The sequence below is a fragment of the Helianthus annuus genome, chromosome 8 (assembly GCF_002127325.2).
Source record: "Helianthus annuus cultivar XRQ/B chromosome 8, HanXRQr2.0-SUNRISE, whole genome shotgun sequence".
Taxonomy (NCBI): domain Eukaryota; kingdom Viridiplantae; phylum Streptophyta; class Magnoliopsida; order Asterales; family Asteraceae; genus Helianthus; species Helianthus annuus.
The window spans coordinates 4,935,261-4,953,747 of NC_035440.2; the positions used below are offsets into that span (position 1 = coordinate 4,935,261).

At 34.0% G+C, this 18,487-nt stretch overlaps 2 protein-coding genes across 2 annotated transcripts; one reads left to right on the top strand and one right to left on the bottom strand.

Moving 5' to 3' along the window:
• The first annotated feature begins 9,803 nt into the window (after positions 1-9,803).
• LOC110869448 (probable calcium-binding protein CML46) lies at positions 9,804-10,295 on the top strand. The gene has a single exon (XM_022118700.1). It carries the CDS (start codon positions 9,804-9,806, stop codon positions 10,293-10,295), a length of 492 nt encoding a protein of 163 aa, XP_021974392.1.
• A 5,115-nt stretch (positions 10,296-15,410) lies between these two features.
• LOC110871848 (transcription factor CSA) lies at positions 15,411-18,068 on the bottom strand. Its single transcript, XM_022120601.2, has 3 exons — positions 17,426-18,068; positions 16,379-16,759; positions 15,411-15,979 (listed from the first exon to the last, which is right to left on the bottom strand). Exons 1-3 carry the CDS (start codon positions 17,715-17,717, stop codon positions 15,540-15,542), a joined length of 1,113 nt encoding a protein of 370 aa, XP_021976293.1. The 5' UTR covers positions 17,718-18,068; the 3' UTR covers positions 15,411-15,539.
• Between the last annotated feature and the right edge of the window lie 419 nt (positions 18,069-18,487).

The following is an 18,487-nucleotide window of genomic DNA, read 5'->3' on the forward strand; positions in this document are numbered from 1 at the left end:
ACTACTTCAGTGAAGGAGAAGGAGTGAAGGATGGACATATGTTTCACAAGATATGTTTTTATTCAGTGGAGTGTCAGAATGAAGAAAAAAAAAGGGAGTTTTTTTACTAACTATAAAGAAATACACCGACTCCAGTTGTTCCGTTATGGCCTTTATAGTTTTGAGAGATCTGATGGAACTCTGCAGTTATTCTTTTAGATCTTTTTTATTTTTTAGATTCATTTTTATTTTTAGAATTCTTTTAGATTTTTTAGATCTTTAGAATTTTTTTATGTTTTTAGATTTTTTGAATTTTTTTGATTGTACATTTGATCAAAATATATTTATTCCTTGTTAGATTAGTTAGTAATTATTTGATGGACGTAATCATCCTTATTATCTAATCAAGGGTTTCCATTTGGATGTATATAAGGAGAGATAACTAGAGAGATAAAGATCACACAATTACAATAACATCAAGAACTCACGAATTCGTTCATACTCTCTCTCTCTCTCAAACGTGTTCATCAAAAACCTTTGAAAGCATGTGTTTTTATTTTATTTAATGACAATTCGATTAATGCAAATTAAATTTTCCGATCCGCGAGTATTCGCGGGTTATAACCTAGATGTTCTAAATGATTCTTTTATTTGATTCATAAATGACTAATACAAAAGAAACTACCAGCTTGTGATCCATTAAATTCATAACCAATAAAAGTACTGAACCATTAAAAGTCTCAATAAAACCTAAACAAACAACTCTTAAGAGTGGTAGTTTCTTCTTATTAATTCTTGGAATTCATATAAAAACTTTGTGATGAAACATGTATGATCAACTTATCCTATGTGACAATTTGATACTTGGAACTGTTGAACCGACCCAAACAACAAATGGTGTTAAATACGTTACCGACACTATGACCCTCATATCGGACTTCAAGAGAAAACCAAACACACCCCTCAAACATTCTTTAATTACTCGAAGTATCGTGTAACTTAATATATATGGGAGAGTTAAAAGATAACATAAACAATTATTTATGCGACAAATGAGAGGGTCACTAAAAATATTCATTTATTAGTGTATTTATTTGTCTAATGTAACTATTGTCATGCGTCATAATGATGTACTTAAATTGATATATACATAAAAATGAATTTATGTGAATTCGTATATTATAAATATCTACACAAGTTTACATTGAATATAGTTCTCTGATATGCATATACATACGAAACTTGTTATGAGGAAGAGAGATCATGAAATAAAGTGAAGAAATTTAGTTTTTTTTTTTTTTTTGAATGGTTGAAATTTTATTATTTAAAGAGATTAATCCTTTATTTTTTTTCTCTAATTTCACCTTTTCATTTCTAAGATGGAAGAAATAAAGGCCTGGAAATAAATAGGTACTTGTTAAGGTCCGACTGGAAGAACTATGTTGTTTTTTTAAACGGCAAATTTCATTAAAAGTTTCCCGTTAACAAGAAGCTAGACAAGGAAATAAAAACAAGATACAATGAAATTAAACATCAAAGGAAGTTAAATGCTTTAACGTCTCTAATGATGCCGTCCAGCTTGAGAGGTTTGTTATTGAAAACAATACTATTCCGAGTCTTCCAGACGATCCAACACGTCACCATTACAATAACTTGTACCGCTCTCTTTCTTTGAGACAAGCCACTAGCAAACTTATGACTATCCAAGAGATCATACATAGAGAATGCAAAAATAAATAGGTCCACGGGCAAACAATATGTTGTTGGTTTAGTAATTGTCAAAGTATATATGATTTATGTTGAATTGTATGTTGCCATATCATCAAGGACATGTAAAGTATTGGTCAAATTATTAAATTATTAGTATATATATATTATTATTAGCCAATGAGTTATAGTCACGATTAATAAAATTCATTATGTCGAAAAGCAATACCAAGTAGATATCGTACATCACTAGGAGCACACATAGTTATTTCTTTTTTAGAGTGGATTACACGTGACAACAAAAGTTAAAGCTAGTAGTGTTTTGTAAATTGTAAATGTAGATTAGTGTCGGTCGGATCATAGTTCAAAATATTATAATTATAATATAACATGTGTACGAAAAAATCAGATTCATTTTTTTAACATTTATAAATTATAAATTATTATAATATTATTTATTAACCAAAATTGACCCGTGTACGTAAAAATCAGATTCAATTTTTTCAACATTTATATTTATTAATATTATTTATTAAACAAGATTGAGCTTTTAATATTGTAATAAAATCATTCTTTTGCTTTCAAGAGGTGGGGCAGAAGAAAACCAGTTAAAACAACTTGAGAAGGAACTTCATATTGTGTCCTGGTCTATAAAAAAAATATATCTACTTTATATCATAAATGATTCCTATTTTTAATAATTTTTTTTTTGAAGTAGAAGTCTTTAAAAAGAAATTCTGATAGGATAACAAAAAGGAGTAATGGTAGCATTTGTACTACACTAGGGTTATGCGCTGCCCGCGTTGCGGGACGCTAAATCAAACATTTCTTAGTTTAATAACATATACGCCTTTATTTCGGTTACTTATACATGCTATTTATAACACGATATCAAAAAAAGATATATCGAGTCAACTAATTAAACTAAAACACTACCATAGTTATGCTTAAAAATAACTAAATCGATGGCAAACATGTAATTTAGAGCTGGGGCAAAACAATAATTTGTCATGACCAATTAGCGAGTGCTAGGCAGCTGTTTGACACAAAGAAAAAATACATTGAGTCAACCAAGTAAAATAAAACACTATCATTGTTTTGCCCAAAAAAAAAAAAAAACGATGGCGACACTGCAATTTTGAGCTGGGGTAAAATCGTAATTTTTAAATGGAGGCAAAATCATATTATGAACTGAGGGCAAAACCATAAATTTATTTTAAACTGGGGGCAAAATCGTAATTTTTAACTAAAGACAAAATTGTAATTTTTAGCTGAGGGTAAAACCATAATTTTACTTTTAACTAGGGGCAAAATCGTATTTTTTAACTGAGAGGAAATTCGTAATTTTTAACGGAGGGCAAAATCGTAATTTAAGCTAGGTGGAAAACTAAAATTGTATTTTAAACTGGGTGCAAAATAGTACTTTTAAATTGAGATAAAATTGTAATTTGACATACTTATAGATAACTATTATATGAAAAAAAAAAAAAAAAACCCAAACATGTGACTTGCCGCTTGCTTTGGCCAATCCCAAAACAAAACTATTCCTCTTAGGGGAAATGTATATATAGTAAATGTGCAAATCAAAATCAAGCGGATTTTTACCCGAAGTTAGAGCATAAACCTACACACATTAAAGAGGCCCATCTAAGACCAAGAAAATGACATCGTGATTTAGATTGGATTTCGATGAAACAATTCTCCAATGAGAAGTTAATTTGATAAGTTTAATGAATTCTTTTTTGGTATGATATGTTATAAGGGAAGAAAGACAAAATCGTATTTAGTGAAAAATCAAAGAAAATCTTGCTATGAAAAAAAGCAAAAACACCATTCGAATCTACACATTGATTCTTTTTTTTAACTGTATGTGTCAAAAGGCGCCTATACAGTTCCGAAGTGATACAGTTTGACCTAATCAACCAGCTTCGTGGAGAAAGATTGCTTTTTATATAGGTCAAGAGGTTGATAATCTAAGTAGTTATTGCGGTAAAATATCAAATATCGGTCAATGACCGATATTTGAGATATCAGTTATCGCGGCAGGATATCGGTGGGATATCGGTAATTTTAATATCATGCTAAATTTATATATATAGCAATTTAACACTAACAATTCAGTATACTCTCCTACTATTAACATATTAACCTTTTGCAACTTGCGAAATATTAACAATTGCAGTAAGTAGGAACTTACTAAGACTTAAAACACTAACATTTAACAATAAGAACTAACAATTAAGACTTAAAACACTAATAGCAACAATAAGAAAAAAGACAGATAGTAGAACTAAGAAGAAAGGTACTGATATCGGGAAAATCGGTGATATATTGGTCAAATCTCGGTCCAATATCGGTCAAATATTGGTTAATATCGTTGATATTATCGGTACCGATATTCTGATCGATATTTTGTACCGATATCTCGGCAGGGGACCGATAACCGATATATCACTGATATATCGGGATATTAACTGTAACACCCCAACCTGAACAGGCTGACGTGTCACTCATACAGATATCAAAACTAAACCAATCCATAACGTTGAAAACAAAGATCCTAATTACATTTTCATTACATTACCGAAATAAAAAAAATCTTTATCTTCAGGACACTCTTCACTTATTCCCCACGTTTCCGCAAATTACCTGTCAAACACATAAGACAAACACAAGAAAAAAAACTACGACTGAGGCAAAAACTTGCTCAGTAACGGAGAAATCAACAGTACATGTAAAGGCGAACAAATGGGAACGAAACACCACTTAACGGAAGCAAAACAGATCGGTACTGACACTAACAAATCCAAAACATGGCACTGAAACAGATACCTTTATAACTTGAATCCCAAAACTTATACTGAACAGATAACAGATACTGAACATAATCAGATGCATATAATCGTATCAAACGTATCATAACAGAGACAAGACATACGTGACAACAAATAACAATAAAACAAGTCACGTAATATAGAAGCATCCACGAGCCTAAACTGAGGCATACATGGCACTAGTCCATGTGCCGAGATGGTGCGTGTAGGCGCACACACATTATTCCATCTCAACAGGAGTCAGGAGTCAGGAGTCAGAGCTAAGATCGATCTATTCGCCTCTAGGGGCCATGTGCTACACAAGCACAAACTAGAAACGCCGTGAACTTTAGTTACCCACCGTCACGATGAGTGCCATGTCGTTGACGCCCCAACGACAAGTAACTTATAATTGCTCGGGTGACAGAGTACAAAGCGTATCAGAAATAAAAGTATCTTGACATAAGTCTAAAGGGAACATGCAATAATGAGCACAAGGTATAAGGTCTATTGCATGCTACAATACACACTAGTCATATAAGAATGCGAAACAGAAACTACTGAGAAAAACATCCGTACTACAAAGTAGCGGATTTGAATAAAAATACTATGATGAAAAGAAAACAGAATCCGTACCTTATTAGCAAACAAAGCAAAAATAATCAAGCCGTCCTCAAATAGTACGTGAACCTATATTTTCGTTATTAAATTACAAATATTAATACAACTGTACGATTCATTGGTTTATCAATTGTCCGGCCACGAAGACCTATAAGACTCATGACTAATTACCGTAATGGATTATATAGGTTCATGGTTTTATTAAATTACCAAATTACAAAACTAAAAAGGTTTATAAATATGAAGCTCTTGCTTCAGTTCGAAATTGAAGTTAAATATCAAAGCATCAGTTAGTGACTTGTTATTAAAATATGTAATTCCTTGGCTACAACCATCTCAGCAGCAACACAACGGATAAGACAAATAACTACATCACCAATCATTCAAATCACTTCTAAAAATATACTCCCTAGTCGCCGGAAACCAATATAACAAACCAGAATTTAAAAGTCTAAATTCGAACCGGATGAGGGATCGACTGGTTACCTTAATCGCCAAACGGAACTAACCGGAGACAAAAGACTAGAGCTTCGGATGATCAAACGGAACCAAGTCAAGCAGCTGCAATGGTTGCGGCCTGTTGTGTAGATCACCGGAACGAATCAATCAACTTTTTAATCGCGTTTCTAAGATGGGGTATTCAAAAGAATAAACTGGTGGTAATCGGGTCATGACTCAAACTGACCTGAACGATGCACTAATAGAACGGCGGAGTACGAAAGTAGTATGACGGTTTCGAATAAGGGCTGGTACGCAGTGACCTGTGAACCGGCGGTAGCGACTGGAACTATGGCGCGTCGGAGTGCGAGGACTGAATAGTGGTTGCTGTACGCCCCGGCGAGTCGTGATTGTCTATGCGGAACTTTACTTAGCACGTTAACAAAACAAGACGAAGAGGTTGATGATAATTTGGTACATGGTCTTGATCGGAGAACTAAAGTAACGGAACCGATGGTACGATGAAAAGCTCCGACAACAATGGTGGCCACAACGGAATACGATGGGCGGTGCGGCGGTCACGATGGACTGTGACGGTGGCTGAGATGGAAACTTGAGAAGCACAATGGAGTAATTTCAAAGTGGTTTCTATTGTTTCGACGAGTTTAAAACGAATCGTGAACAAGTATCGCATCCCCACGTATCGGTTTGTTAGTTAAAATTTGAAAGTTTGAATGATATGGATGAAGTTGAACATGATGATTTGCGGCTAAACGGATAGAAACGATATTAGAACTTTGAAAGTTTAGTTTATGGCAATCTATTTCCATTGTTAGATATGCTTATATATTGAATCTTTATTTTTTTTCCTTTCCAACCCAACGTAGAAAGGCATGCATACATGTGTATGCTTGTTTAAATAAAAAAAGTATATATATTATATTTTATGGCAAAAGATCAAATACAAATAATCTTAACATACTAAACATACAAATTGAAGGAAAACTCAAAAAGACAAGGTGACATTTTTGTAATTACCACCAACTATCAAAGTTACAACCAAAAATACCTAAAAAAACACAAATTTTTTTTTAACATTTTTTATTAAAAAAATCGCTACATTTCGTTAGCAAAAAAAAAAATAAAAATAAATAAATAAATAAATTTTTTTTTTTGCTGCTATTAAAAGTAGCGATTTTTTAATAAAAAATGTTAAAAAATAAAACAAAATAATTTGTGTGTTTTTTTTTTTTATTTTTTTAGGTTTTTTGGGGGTTTAGTTTTTAGCATCTTAGCTTGGGTGGAGGGGGGGGGGGGGTTAGGTTTTTTTTAGGTTTTTGGGGGTGGGGGGGTTAGGTTTTTTTAGGTTTTTGGGGGTGGGGGGGGGGGGGTTAGGTTTTATTTTAGGTTTTTGGGGGTGGGGGGTGGTAGGTTTTTTTAGGTTTTTGGGGGGTGGGGGGGGGTAGGTTTTTTTTAGGTTTTTGGGGGGTGGGGGTTTAGGTTTTTTTTGGGGGTGGGGGGAGTGGTTAGGTTTTTTTAGGTATATTTGTAGAGTAACTTTGATAGTTATTGATAATTACAAAAATGCCACCTTGTCTTTTTGAGTTTTCCTTCAATTTGTATGTTTAGTATGTTAAGATTATTTGTACAAAAACTTTACCCTATATTTTATTTTACATGAAATCAAAACTTGTAAGGATATCATTATTTTTATTTGTTATAGAAAATATAACAAATCATACTTATTGTTTTAAGGTATTCAAACTTTCGGGTGTTACATTAACTATATAGTTGATAATGAGATCTCAAATCAACTGATTGTTCTTATGGTATATCTCAGTATTGAGGATGATACCCAAGATTGTATTTGTTTATGAACTCTCCTTGCGGAATACTGTGAGTTGCTCTTTATGGTACTATGTACGCATTTTGTGCAACCAAATGTGCATACCATATGCATGGTATCAGCTGCTTCAATAGGATCTTTTATCATAGCCAGACGAGAAATTACCAAACGTGTAGTATTTCCTTACGCTTGGTGCCAATGAAGCTTTTATATGAGATAAAAAAGAAGACTATGCTTTCGCTATTCTGTTAGTGATCCAAATTTTTTGATAGAAAAAATAATAATAGCATGGCACTTTGAATTTTAACTTGATATAAGAAATTTTAGACACTAAAAGATAGGGCCTCCATTTGCCCAACTTATATTCATTATTTGTATCTGGTGGAAGTCCAATTCTTTTTTTCTTTTTTTACTTCTCTTGGGTTTTTACTACTGTTGGAACCCACGCAAGATTGAACAGGGGTATGGGATAGGTCTGGCAAAAAGGGTTAGACACGTAAAAATAAGACACAATAATATGAGATTCTAGACACGAACATAACACGATAACTTATCGTGTCATTTTTTCCAAACTTAAACATGACTTGTTTAGAAATAGGTCACAAAACGCTTTGAAAACAATCCCTTAAATTTTCATTTTATTTTAGGCCTTTCAATAATGATTGATTCGAACCCGTATAAGATCTTTCATTGCATTAAGAATGAGGTTCACTTTTGAGGGTTGGGTTGAGGAACTTTAATTTTTTTTGAACGGCAATATTTTTACTTTCTTTATCTGTGAGACTTGAACCCAAGACCTTTCCTCCTAAGGTGTTTAAAGGCTTTGTTTATGAACTCTCCTTGCTGTGAGTTGCTCTTTATAATATTTAATAACATATCTTGTGTTACATAATAACCTAACAAGTACTAGAATGGGCAATAAATTTGAAATACCCGATCCACATCTTCGCAATAATATTTCCAAGAAGAATTCAAGATGTACAACATTAAAGTCATGGTCCTGTTGACTTGACGATTTCATCTATGCACATATAACGTGTTGTCCCCTGTGCTTTTAGGAACCTTCGATCAAAACACTATCTTATTTCGGTGTAATTGAAAAGAAAACTAAATTCTATAAGTTTATTGATCTATAAAAGAGTTTCATTAATAAATTTCTTCTTTTTTGTTGCTTCACTTTTTTATTCCTATAGAAAATGGTATATAATTACATAAATACATGTAAAAACAAATCAAACCCAAAATTTCTACCAAAAAGTATACACATATAGAGGTGCACAAATAGGATTTTTTTTTTTTTGAAAACCGAATCGAATTTTATTTATCATAGAACATAATTGCTTACTACGTTTTAGAATTTAAAAACAGAGACGATTACAGACTAATGGCAGGTAGACGAGCAACAAGTTGCGCCGCTACCCTCTTTTGAATAGCATACCCTACCTTGCTAAACACAAAATTCTGCCCCTTAACATGCACGGTGTTACTGCTTACCACCTGCTTGGATTTTATCCGGTTCTAAGGTCCATAAAACTCGATCCTACACACTCGGATCGGATTATCAGAAAACCGGAATTTATAAAAAAAAAAAGTTCCGGATTTCGGATTTAAAAAACATATAAAACATATAAATATATAACTTAAACTAAAAAAATCATGTATTATTTGTTCTTGAAATTTTTATTAGTTATATAACATAAATTCGTAAAAAATATATAAAAATTAATAAATAAACAAAATAAACTCACCAAAGTTATCTTTATATATTTTTACAAGCAATATAATATAGCTTGATAAAAAATGTACCAAGTAAATAATACATATATAAGATAAACTCAATAAAATTTATATGAAAAAATAAAAAACCGGATTTTTTTTAATACGGATCCAAAAAATCCCGATTGGATCCGATGCAAGAAGATCCGGAAAAAATCCGGTGGGTTGAAAACTTTGAAATTCTGATTGGATCCGGCGGATCCTACCGGATTGTATCCAGTTTTATAAAATCCTGTTTCCCCATCAGATTGGTTTCGAATTATTTTTTGGACCGGTTTCAGATTCAGATTTTTTGTACACCTCTATACACAAACCGAACCAAAAGATTTTTGTAAAACTGTTACAAAACAAAATTTATAATTATATACTTTCTGTTTTTCTCCTAAAACTTAATTATGGATTTATGGGTGTGGGTTTCTTGGGTTACCTTTCACTCAGCTTCATAGAAATTTCTATGAAATTATGTGATAGGCAAACAAAAGCAATGCTAGCATATTCAATTCAATTCAATATATATAGAAGGATGTTAAAAACATAATCCTTCATTCCATATTATAATCCATACTTAAAGTCGTATTGTAACGAATTTTTTGTTGCTAGGTCAATCAAGCACTTGATCCACAATGGGCGAAATCGCACATTATGAAATAAACAATTGTGAAGGTTTGTTGAAATCCCTTCAAGCTTCGGTCCACTCTTTATTGACCCGTTATTTGGTCTCATGGAACAAGTTAATTACGACTACTCCCACTTCCCGTGACCGAAAAGACACCATCAAGAAAGAGTTTGTGACCCTTGAAGAAATAAACATGGTCATGGCTCAACTAGGGTTCCAACAATGTTGCGGTTATGATGCCAATATCGACATTGTGTCAATGTTTGATGATGAGGAGCCAAGTTTGGGTGAAGTTAGGATGGCTTTTGATGTGTTTGATGAGAACTCAGATGGGTTCATAGATGAGTTTGAGTTGCAGAGAATGATGTTTAAATTTGGACAACTAGAAATGGCAAAGTTGGAAGAATGTAGAAATATGATCAAAGGTTTTGATATCAATGGGGATGGACTCATTGATTTTAATGAGTTTGTTAAGCTCATGGAGTCATGTTCATTTTGAGAGGTGGCTTTTATTTTCTTTGGTTGTATTTTTTTGTTTATGGTATCATTTCAATAAATGAAGATTATATGGATCAGAAAAAAAAAACATATAGTTAATAATGCAATTTACTTGTTGATAATGATAACTCAAATCATAACTCAATCAAACTCGATTTTATGAAAATTCTTATGATTATTTGTAAACTGCCGTTGTTAAATAAAAGTTTTAAAAACAAAAAATTCCATCTTGATGATGAATTCTCCAAAAACAAGACACAGAAATTTATCATTCGATGTCTGCTCGTTCTCCCCTCTTCGATTCCTACTTATTGATTATGATAACAACAATAGAAACACCGAAGAAAATTACACATTAATTAACATTAGGTTATAGGGTTATGTTCATTTGTAAGCAACCCCCTATTGATAGTGAACACTATTGAACTAATCGTAGCCCATATTATTAATACACAAGTGTAACTCAATGAACAGGATTTGATGATGAACATACACTAGTGTATTTTACGATTTGATGATGTAAATCAAAGGTCAGGATTTGTTCACTCAAGTCACAAATACACTAGAGTTCACTCTAGAACCCAACCGTTAGGTTATATTGTATATAGTGTTTGGTTTATATTTTTTTAATCATTAACATTATTTTTCTGGCATTTGATTATCTATAGAAGGCTATGCGTTTAAGGGTTTTTTTTTTTTCTTTTTAATATTTTGGCCAAATTCGATACATTTTTTTTCGCTTTTACTAAGTTTTGTTCATTATTCATACCTTGAGAAGAACAAAGCTGAAGCTCGGCCCGTTCCATGGCCTAAAGAAAATACATGAGTTAAGCCCATTAGTAAAGCCCAGGTAGGTCCATGATGTCCATCCAGTTTTTTACTAAAGAACAAGCATGGGTTAAGCCCATTAGTCTTTACACTCCGTTTGGATTTTTTTTAAATAATACATTTGCTTAACGAACTATAAAAAAAATGATCATATAATAATTTGGTATCTAAATTATCTAATAAAAAATGATCATATAATAATTTGGTATCTAAAGTTATCTAACATATTAGTATTACAGTTTGGGTCATCAAACCGTCGTTTCTTGAGGTTGTACGTTGTGGTTTGAGAAGAGGCCGGGCTCGGGATGCACCCATGTAGGATTAGGGAGGAGCTCGGTACCAACCGGTATTGAAAATCCCCAAAAACTGGTACCGGTAATGGAAATACTCGGTACGGTATGGTTCGGTACCAGTATTTCAAGGTAAAATCTGGTAAATTCCAGTATTGAAAACGTCAAAAGTTAGTAACAAAGATATTTTGGTTCAAAAAATTCGATACCGGTACTTGATACCATTTGCTCATCTCTACGTAAGATCCAGAGGGTAGGAACACTACGCCCTCTCACCTATATCCCGATCATCATGTGCCATTTTCAATTTTAGGAACGGTTAAAGAAGGAAAACGCTTCATATGGTATCAACATATTTTATTCTAATAACATGTGAGCTAATTAATAAATCATTTATGGAATAGACGAGATAATGGAATAAATCATTACCATTTCATGTCTTGTTTGGTTACCATATGAGAATGAAATGAATCATTACTTTATGTTGTTTGGTAGAAAAGAATAGACGAAGGAATAAAATTAGTGGTGACTGGCGGTAGTCAGTGGTGGTGGGTGGTGATAGATGGCAGTGGTAGCAATGATCGGAGTTGGCGACAGTGACTGTGGCGGTGGTGGTGGGTGTTGGCGGGTGAAGGGTAACAGATGTGTTGGCGGGTGGCGACGGAGGTGGGTGATGTTGCCAGGCGACGGTGGTGGGTCGTGGCGGGTGACGACAGGGGCGGAGGTGTCAGCGGTTGGTGGCAGCAGAGGTGGAGACGGGTGGTGGTGAAGATGGGTGACGCCAACGGGTGGTGGCAATGAGTGGCGGCAGGAGACAAAGGGAGCGGAGGTGATTGGCGGCGACGGTGGTGGTCGGCAGCAACGGTGGTGGGTGGTGGCGACTTTGGTAAGTTGTGAGTTTGTTAACACAACACACAACTGGAACAGATTCAACAACAACATCAGCAAATCTATCACACAAAGGCATCGATCTAAGCAGAAAACACTAGGTATCAATAACAGAAACCCTAGGTACTACAATCAAAACAACAGTTCAACTATAAACTCACAATCGGCAAAATTGAAATGATTTTAGTCGACAAAACAGAACAGTTGAATTATAAATCATATAAGTGCAAAATGAAGCGAAAAAACCCTAGGTACTACAATCAAAACAACAGATCAACTAAAAACTAGAAATTGGCAAAATCGAATTGATTTTAGTTAACAAAACAATTGAATAAACCCTAGGTACTACAATAAAAATAACAGATCAACTAAAAAATCGAAATCGGTGAAATCGAAGTGATTTCAGTTGACAATACAATTGAATCAAGTGCGGAAATGAAGAGAGAGTGGAGGATTTGTACCTTACGAGTGGACTTCCATGGAGATTAGGAACCCTAATTACGAGAATTTGGGGGGTTTTGTGTCTCTGTGTGGAAAGTGTAGTGACCTTACAGTGAGCTTTGATGAAGGTTCTGTGTGGTGGCTAAAAGTAACAAAGGATTAACAATATCATTGATTTAGACCTAGGGGATCAGGTTCTTTGAAATTGCTTCTGCAAGAGGCTTAGTTCTTCGATTATCAAACATATGGGAGCAGAGTTCTTTGAATGGCTAGACGTGGGGGAGCGGGGAGAAGCAGGGATTAAAATTTTGGGAGAGGAGTTATTTGGTTGGAACCCAAATTAATTGACTTTTGAGCGTGCAGATCCCTAAAAAAAGTAACCCAATTTATTTGAATTTTCATGTTGTCACCGATAATATGGTCACAATTAACAAATACTTTTTTATTTTTCGTGTTTTTGGGTATTTTTCCCACAAATTGCCACCGAAATAAAATGGTGGCAAAAATTGCAACCACTTTGCTACCATATCATGATAAATACACTTATTTTCATTTCCATGGCAAATCAGTGGCTAAATTTGCTACCATTTTTTTCGGTAGCAAATTTTGGTCACAACTGCCCAATTTTCTAGTAGTGTGCATGTCCACGGAAAAGTGTTAGTCTAGCAAATTCTTTCTAGTTCGCTCATCCAAATTAGTTTCATCCAAAAGTGTTAGTCTAGCAAATCCTTATCCCCTCCACAATGAGACATTCTACTGTTCTAACCGTCGCTGTCTTTTGTCTCCTGCTGATATACCCAAACCATCTCAACATCTGATCTCTTATCTTTTAAGATATACTAGCTACTCCTAACCTCTCCTTAAAAACCTCACTTTTTATCCTATCCAACCTGGTGTGCCCATACACCAACCTCAGTAAGCTTACGTGCATGTGTCTTCTTGATAGCCGGACAATCTGCTCTGTATAACATAAAAGGTGTAACTGTAACCCTGTAAATTTTTTCCTTTAATTTAGTTAGAAATCTCTTGTCACACAATACCCAGTGGCTGCTTTCCACCTACACCATCCAACTTGGACGCAGTGGGCTACATCATCATCCAACATCTCATCCCTTTGTACAAATGATCATAAATACTTGAATTTAGTTTCCTTTGGGACTACTTGCCTTTCAATGGTCATCTGAGTGTCTTCGAAGTCGCCCATGTACCACTGAATCATAGTAAAGGTACTCGGTCTTAACGTGACTAATCCTTAAACCCTTGCCTTCCAAGGTCGCAAGCCACTCCTCTAACGTCTCATCCAGTCTTTGTTTACCCTCCGCAACTAGCACAATATCAGCCATAAACAACAAGCACCACAGAACTAAACTTTGACAACTCATCTAAGACAATAACAAAAAGAAGCAAGTTTACCTTTGATGGAGTCCTACCTCCACAGGGAAGAAACAATTATGATATTCCATTGTTTTTTATTTTTTTAAATCCAAAAGTCTTTGGTCAATAATCTTACCATAACACAAGGTTTAGGTATAAGGGGGTTGATGATGTGGTGCTAAAATGGCAGTGAAGAATGAAGATGAAGAGATCATAACAAAAAGCCCGATCCTTGGTCCCTAACTATTGCCTTATCGTCACATCACTATATATCCTTACATTCCTCACACCCACTACTCAACATATGTTATAGGTATCCCTAATCTTCTTTTCACCATTTTTTTGTATTTTTGAAAATTAAATAAAGAACAAGGAGAGAGAGAGAGGAAGGGGGGATAGAGAGAAAGAATGGGTTGGAGAGATCCGAAGCACATTGGCGTGAGCCCTGGAAAGTCACGACACAGGGGAGAGGTGGGGTGGTATTACCCACACTCCCACCCATCCCCCTCATCTCCCTAGGGATAAGGGAGATATACTCCACAACCTCATATTCGTGTTACATTTTTTACTAATATTTTAAGTTTCATTAACCGTAAAGTCGTAAACTTATACCTTACATACTTTAAATATGGGTGGATTTAAATTTTTTTTTTTTTTTGTTGATTTGTACTAAAATTATCGCCAAAATATTCAATAGTGATGCACACTAAAAATGGGACCAACCTCATGTAACTTAATTCTGTTATGTTTCCACAGAAACATATGTTTGATGATGACAATGTTGTTAGCTTGTTACAAGCCCACTCCCATGTGAATAACATGAACAATCACACCAGCGAAGATTCTGCTGAGGAAAGGATGTTTGGCCGTTACTCGATTTAATTAAGAATGAATTTCCCACAACACAACAAAACTACACAAAACAAATAGTTGATTAATTATTAATATGAATTCATTATCTAAAGCTTACCCTTATACTTAAAACCCCATCTTTACCAACAAGTCTTCATGCATACGGTTTGTGTAAACAAAATCATTGTATTATTGTGGAGTTAAAAAGTGACGCATTAATATTTATAACATCCGTCTCACTATACCAACCAATATTGTCTCGTGTGAAAATAATATATTTTTGGTCTAAGGTGTCACACTATGAGTCCAGAGGTCTTGAATTCGGATCTTGCGTTGACTATATTCTACCATAACCTCTTAAAGGTCACCTGCCCAATGCAAGATGCGGTATATCTTATCTCGTTGGTTGGCATCACCATATATTGTGAAATACAAAATGGAGGGAAAATAAATGGGAATGATTAATAATTAATAAATTGACAAACAATTCAATTTGACATAAACTAAAAAGATTAAATAGAGATAATATAACTAATATTAAACACAAGTGATAGATTATAAAATATGAATTTTCAAGTGGCTCCGACTCCAAGAAAGTCTATAAGAGGTGGCGAAATGTCAATATTAGCTTCAGAAAACTGCTGGCTTTGTAAAACTTGTGGTGGTGGTGCTGCTGCTGCTTCTGAAGGGGCAGTACTAATGGTTGAAATATTATCTCCAACTGATGAGAAACTGCCACTACTGTTATAAACAGAATGATGATGATAATGGTAATACTCATGACTAATACCAGCACTCCTCATCACCATTGAAGCTGCATGTTGTTCATGATCAAGATCATGATATTGTTGATGGTGATGGTCATAGAAATCAGTAGTGTTGGTGCTATTAGTGCCCATCATCCATGATGTGTTTGATGTTGATGATGATGATGATATGTTATCCCAACATGTGTTGTTCTTGCTATTGAAGATGTCCATCATCATCATCATCTGATTGTTGTTTTTACCACCTGAAAATATCCCCATTTTGTAAACGGAAATGGTAAGCTATATCTATGACACAAAAAGAAAACAAAATGCTAACATGGGTTCATGTACTTTCATGCTTTAATAACTTGTACATCATGCATTAATATCCATACCAAGTTTAGTCTTTTCACATTTGAAAGTACCCTAATTGTCCCTTTAGATTTCAAATCCACATGAAAAAGAATGTGCTTTAATAATGATCCCTTTTTCTTTAATCACAAGTGAAAATAAAAAAAAAAAAACAAGTGCTCTATTTAAACAAAAAGTTTCTTAAAAAATTTAATAAACTTTTAGTGATGATTTTTTTATTACACAAACACTAAAAATTAGGGTTTTGAAGGGAAAACTGAAAACCCTAAAAAAAGAAGTAAAAAACTAACCGGAGATGACTCCAAACGGGGGTTGATGAGGATACATGGCATTGTAAGGTGGCGGAGCATCGGTGGCGATTAACATCGGTGGTGGCGGTGGTGGCGGAGTGACGGTGTCGGATCTTAAACCGGTTTGAATTTGGTTTTGAATGAGCATTCTTCTTTTCCGATGAGCATTTGACTGTTCTCTATACTTTCTAGCCATGATGACATGCCAATGATTCTTGACAGCATTATCAGTTCTACCTGGAAAAAGTCTTGCAATCAATGCCCATTTGTTTCCGTACATTCTGTGAGCAGTCATCAGTCTTTCTTCTTCTTCATCACTAAAAGCTTTTCTGTTAATTCTTGGATCTAATTGGTTAAACCATCTTAATCTGCAACTCTTCCCTAAAAAATAATAATAATCATCATAAATAAATAAATAAAACAAGTTACACAAGTTGTCACACAAGAAAAACAAACCTACCAAGTAAAATCACACTCGTAGCACGGTAAACAATAAATATGAAAATTAGGGTTAAACTTAAAATTAATAGTTTTAAGTTTAACCCTAATTTTCATATGTTTTTTTCTTATTTGACGTTATTTGGATTACTATACTTTACTTACCCTATAAATAGCTATGCTATGAGTGTGATTTTTAACAATAGATATGAAAATTAGGGTTAAACTTAAAACTAATGATACTCCAATGGTCCGTCACTGATCCAAATTTGCCATTCAAAAAAAAAAAAAAAAAAAAAAAAAAAAAAAAAACTAATAGCACACACAGTAAAATTACACATAGTACAGCTATTTGTAGGGTAAGTATAGTAATCCAAATAAAGTCAAATAAGAAAAACATATGAAAATTAGGGTTAAACTTAAAACTAATAGCACATCAAGGAAAATCAAACTCATAGCAGAACTGTTTGTAGGATTTGACGAGGTAAACAGGACAGTATAGTATAGTAATCCAAATAACGTCAAATAACAAAAACATAAGAAAACTAATTAGGGTTAGAATTAAAAGTGTGTGTTTAAACTTTAAAGTTTAAACTTTAAACTAAGTACCTGATCTTCCTTGGAGTTTTTCAGCAATAAGGTTCCAATTTTGGGGACCATAAAGAGCAACAAGTTCTTTAAGTTTAGCATCTTCAGCTGGTCTCCAATGGCCTCTTGCACAAGTCTTTGTTGGTTTGATTATTCTGCCATTGTTGCCACTGAGGTTAAGGTCAAGCTCTTCAGCTTCTTCTTCATCCTCTTCATCTTCTTGGTTATAGAAATTGTGTTTAGGGTCTGATGATGAAGTGTTGTGAGTGTTGAGAGAGAGAGAACGAAATGAGTCTGAAAAAGTCATGGCCATTGAACAAGAAACAATAGTTTCATTTCATTTGTTAGTTGTTGTTATTTAAGTTTGGTATATAAAGCAGATGTCTTGATATGTGTGTCTCTGTGTGTGTGAGTGTGTGTGTTTGTGATCTAGAGAGAGAGAGAGAGAGAGAGAGACGTGCGAGCGTGCGGGTGCTGCTACAAAAACGTCATGTTCTGGTTAAAGAAATCTTGAAATAGAGAGGTTTTTTGTGTGTGTTCGTGTGTGTGAATTTTGGAGCAACAAATAGAAACAGGAAAAGCATTAGTGACAGAACAAGTCTCAATTTCATCTGAATCCACTCGTGGGGGTAGTAAGTAGTAGTAGGGTGGGGAAATACACGATTTTAGTAACCATTAGGCTCTAGTAGCCTAGCAATAGATTAGAGACATGTCAATAAGTTGTAAGTTGTTATATATACATGATACACTTGATTTGTGTGTTTAATACTTAAGTTTGAGCCTTATAATATTGTTATACCTTCAACCAAATTTGTTAAACTAAGGTTGTTGCAAACAAAAATAAAGCAATAATAAAAAAAATTATAAAAATAATAATAGTAAGTATTTGGAAAGTTTTGATCTGGACGTTTTTGTCTACTGGTAGAAATAACTTGCCCTCATTGCCAAAAGATTCTTGTTTTTGTTTTCATTTGAGTTTTAAAAGTATTACCCCTATACTTTTAGTTAAGTTGTATCTAGTCCCTTTGTAACTTAAATAAATGACCCTCGAACATAACTTACCAAATGATATTGTGTCAACTT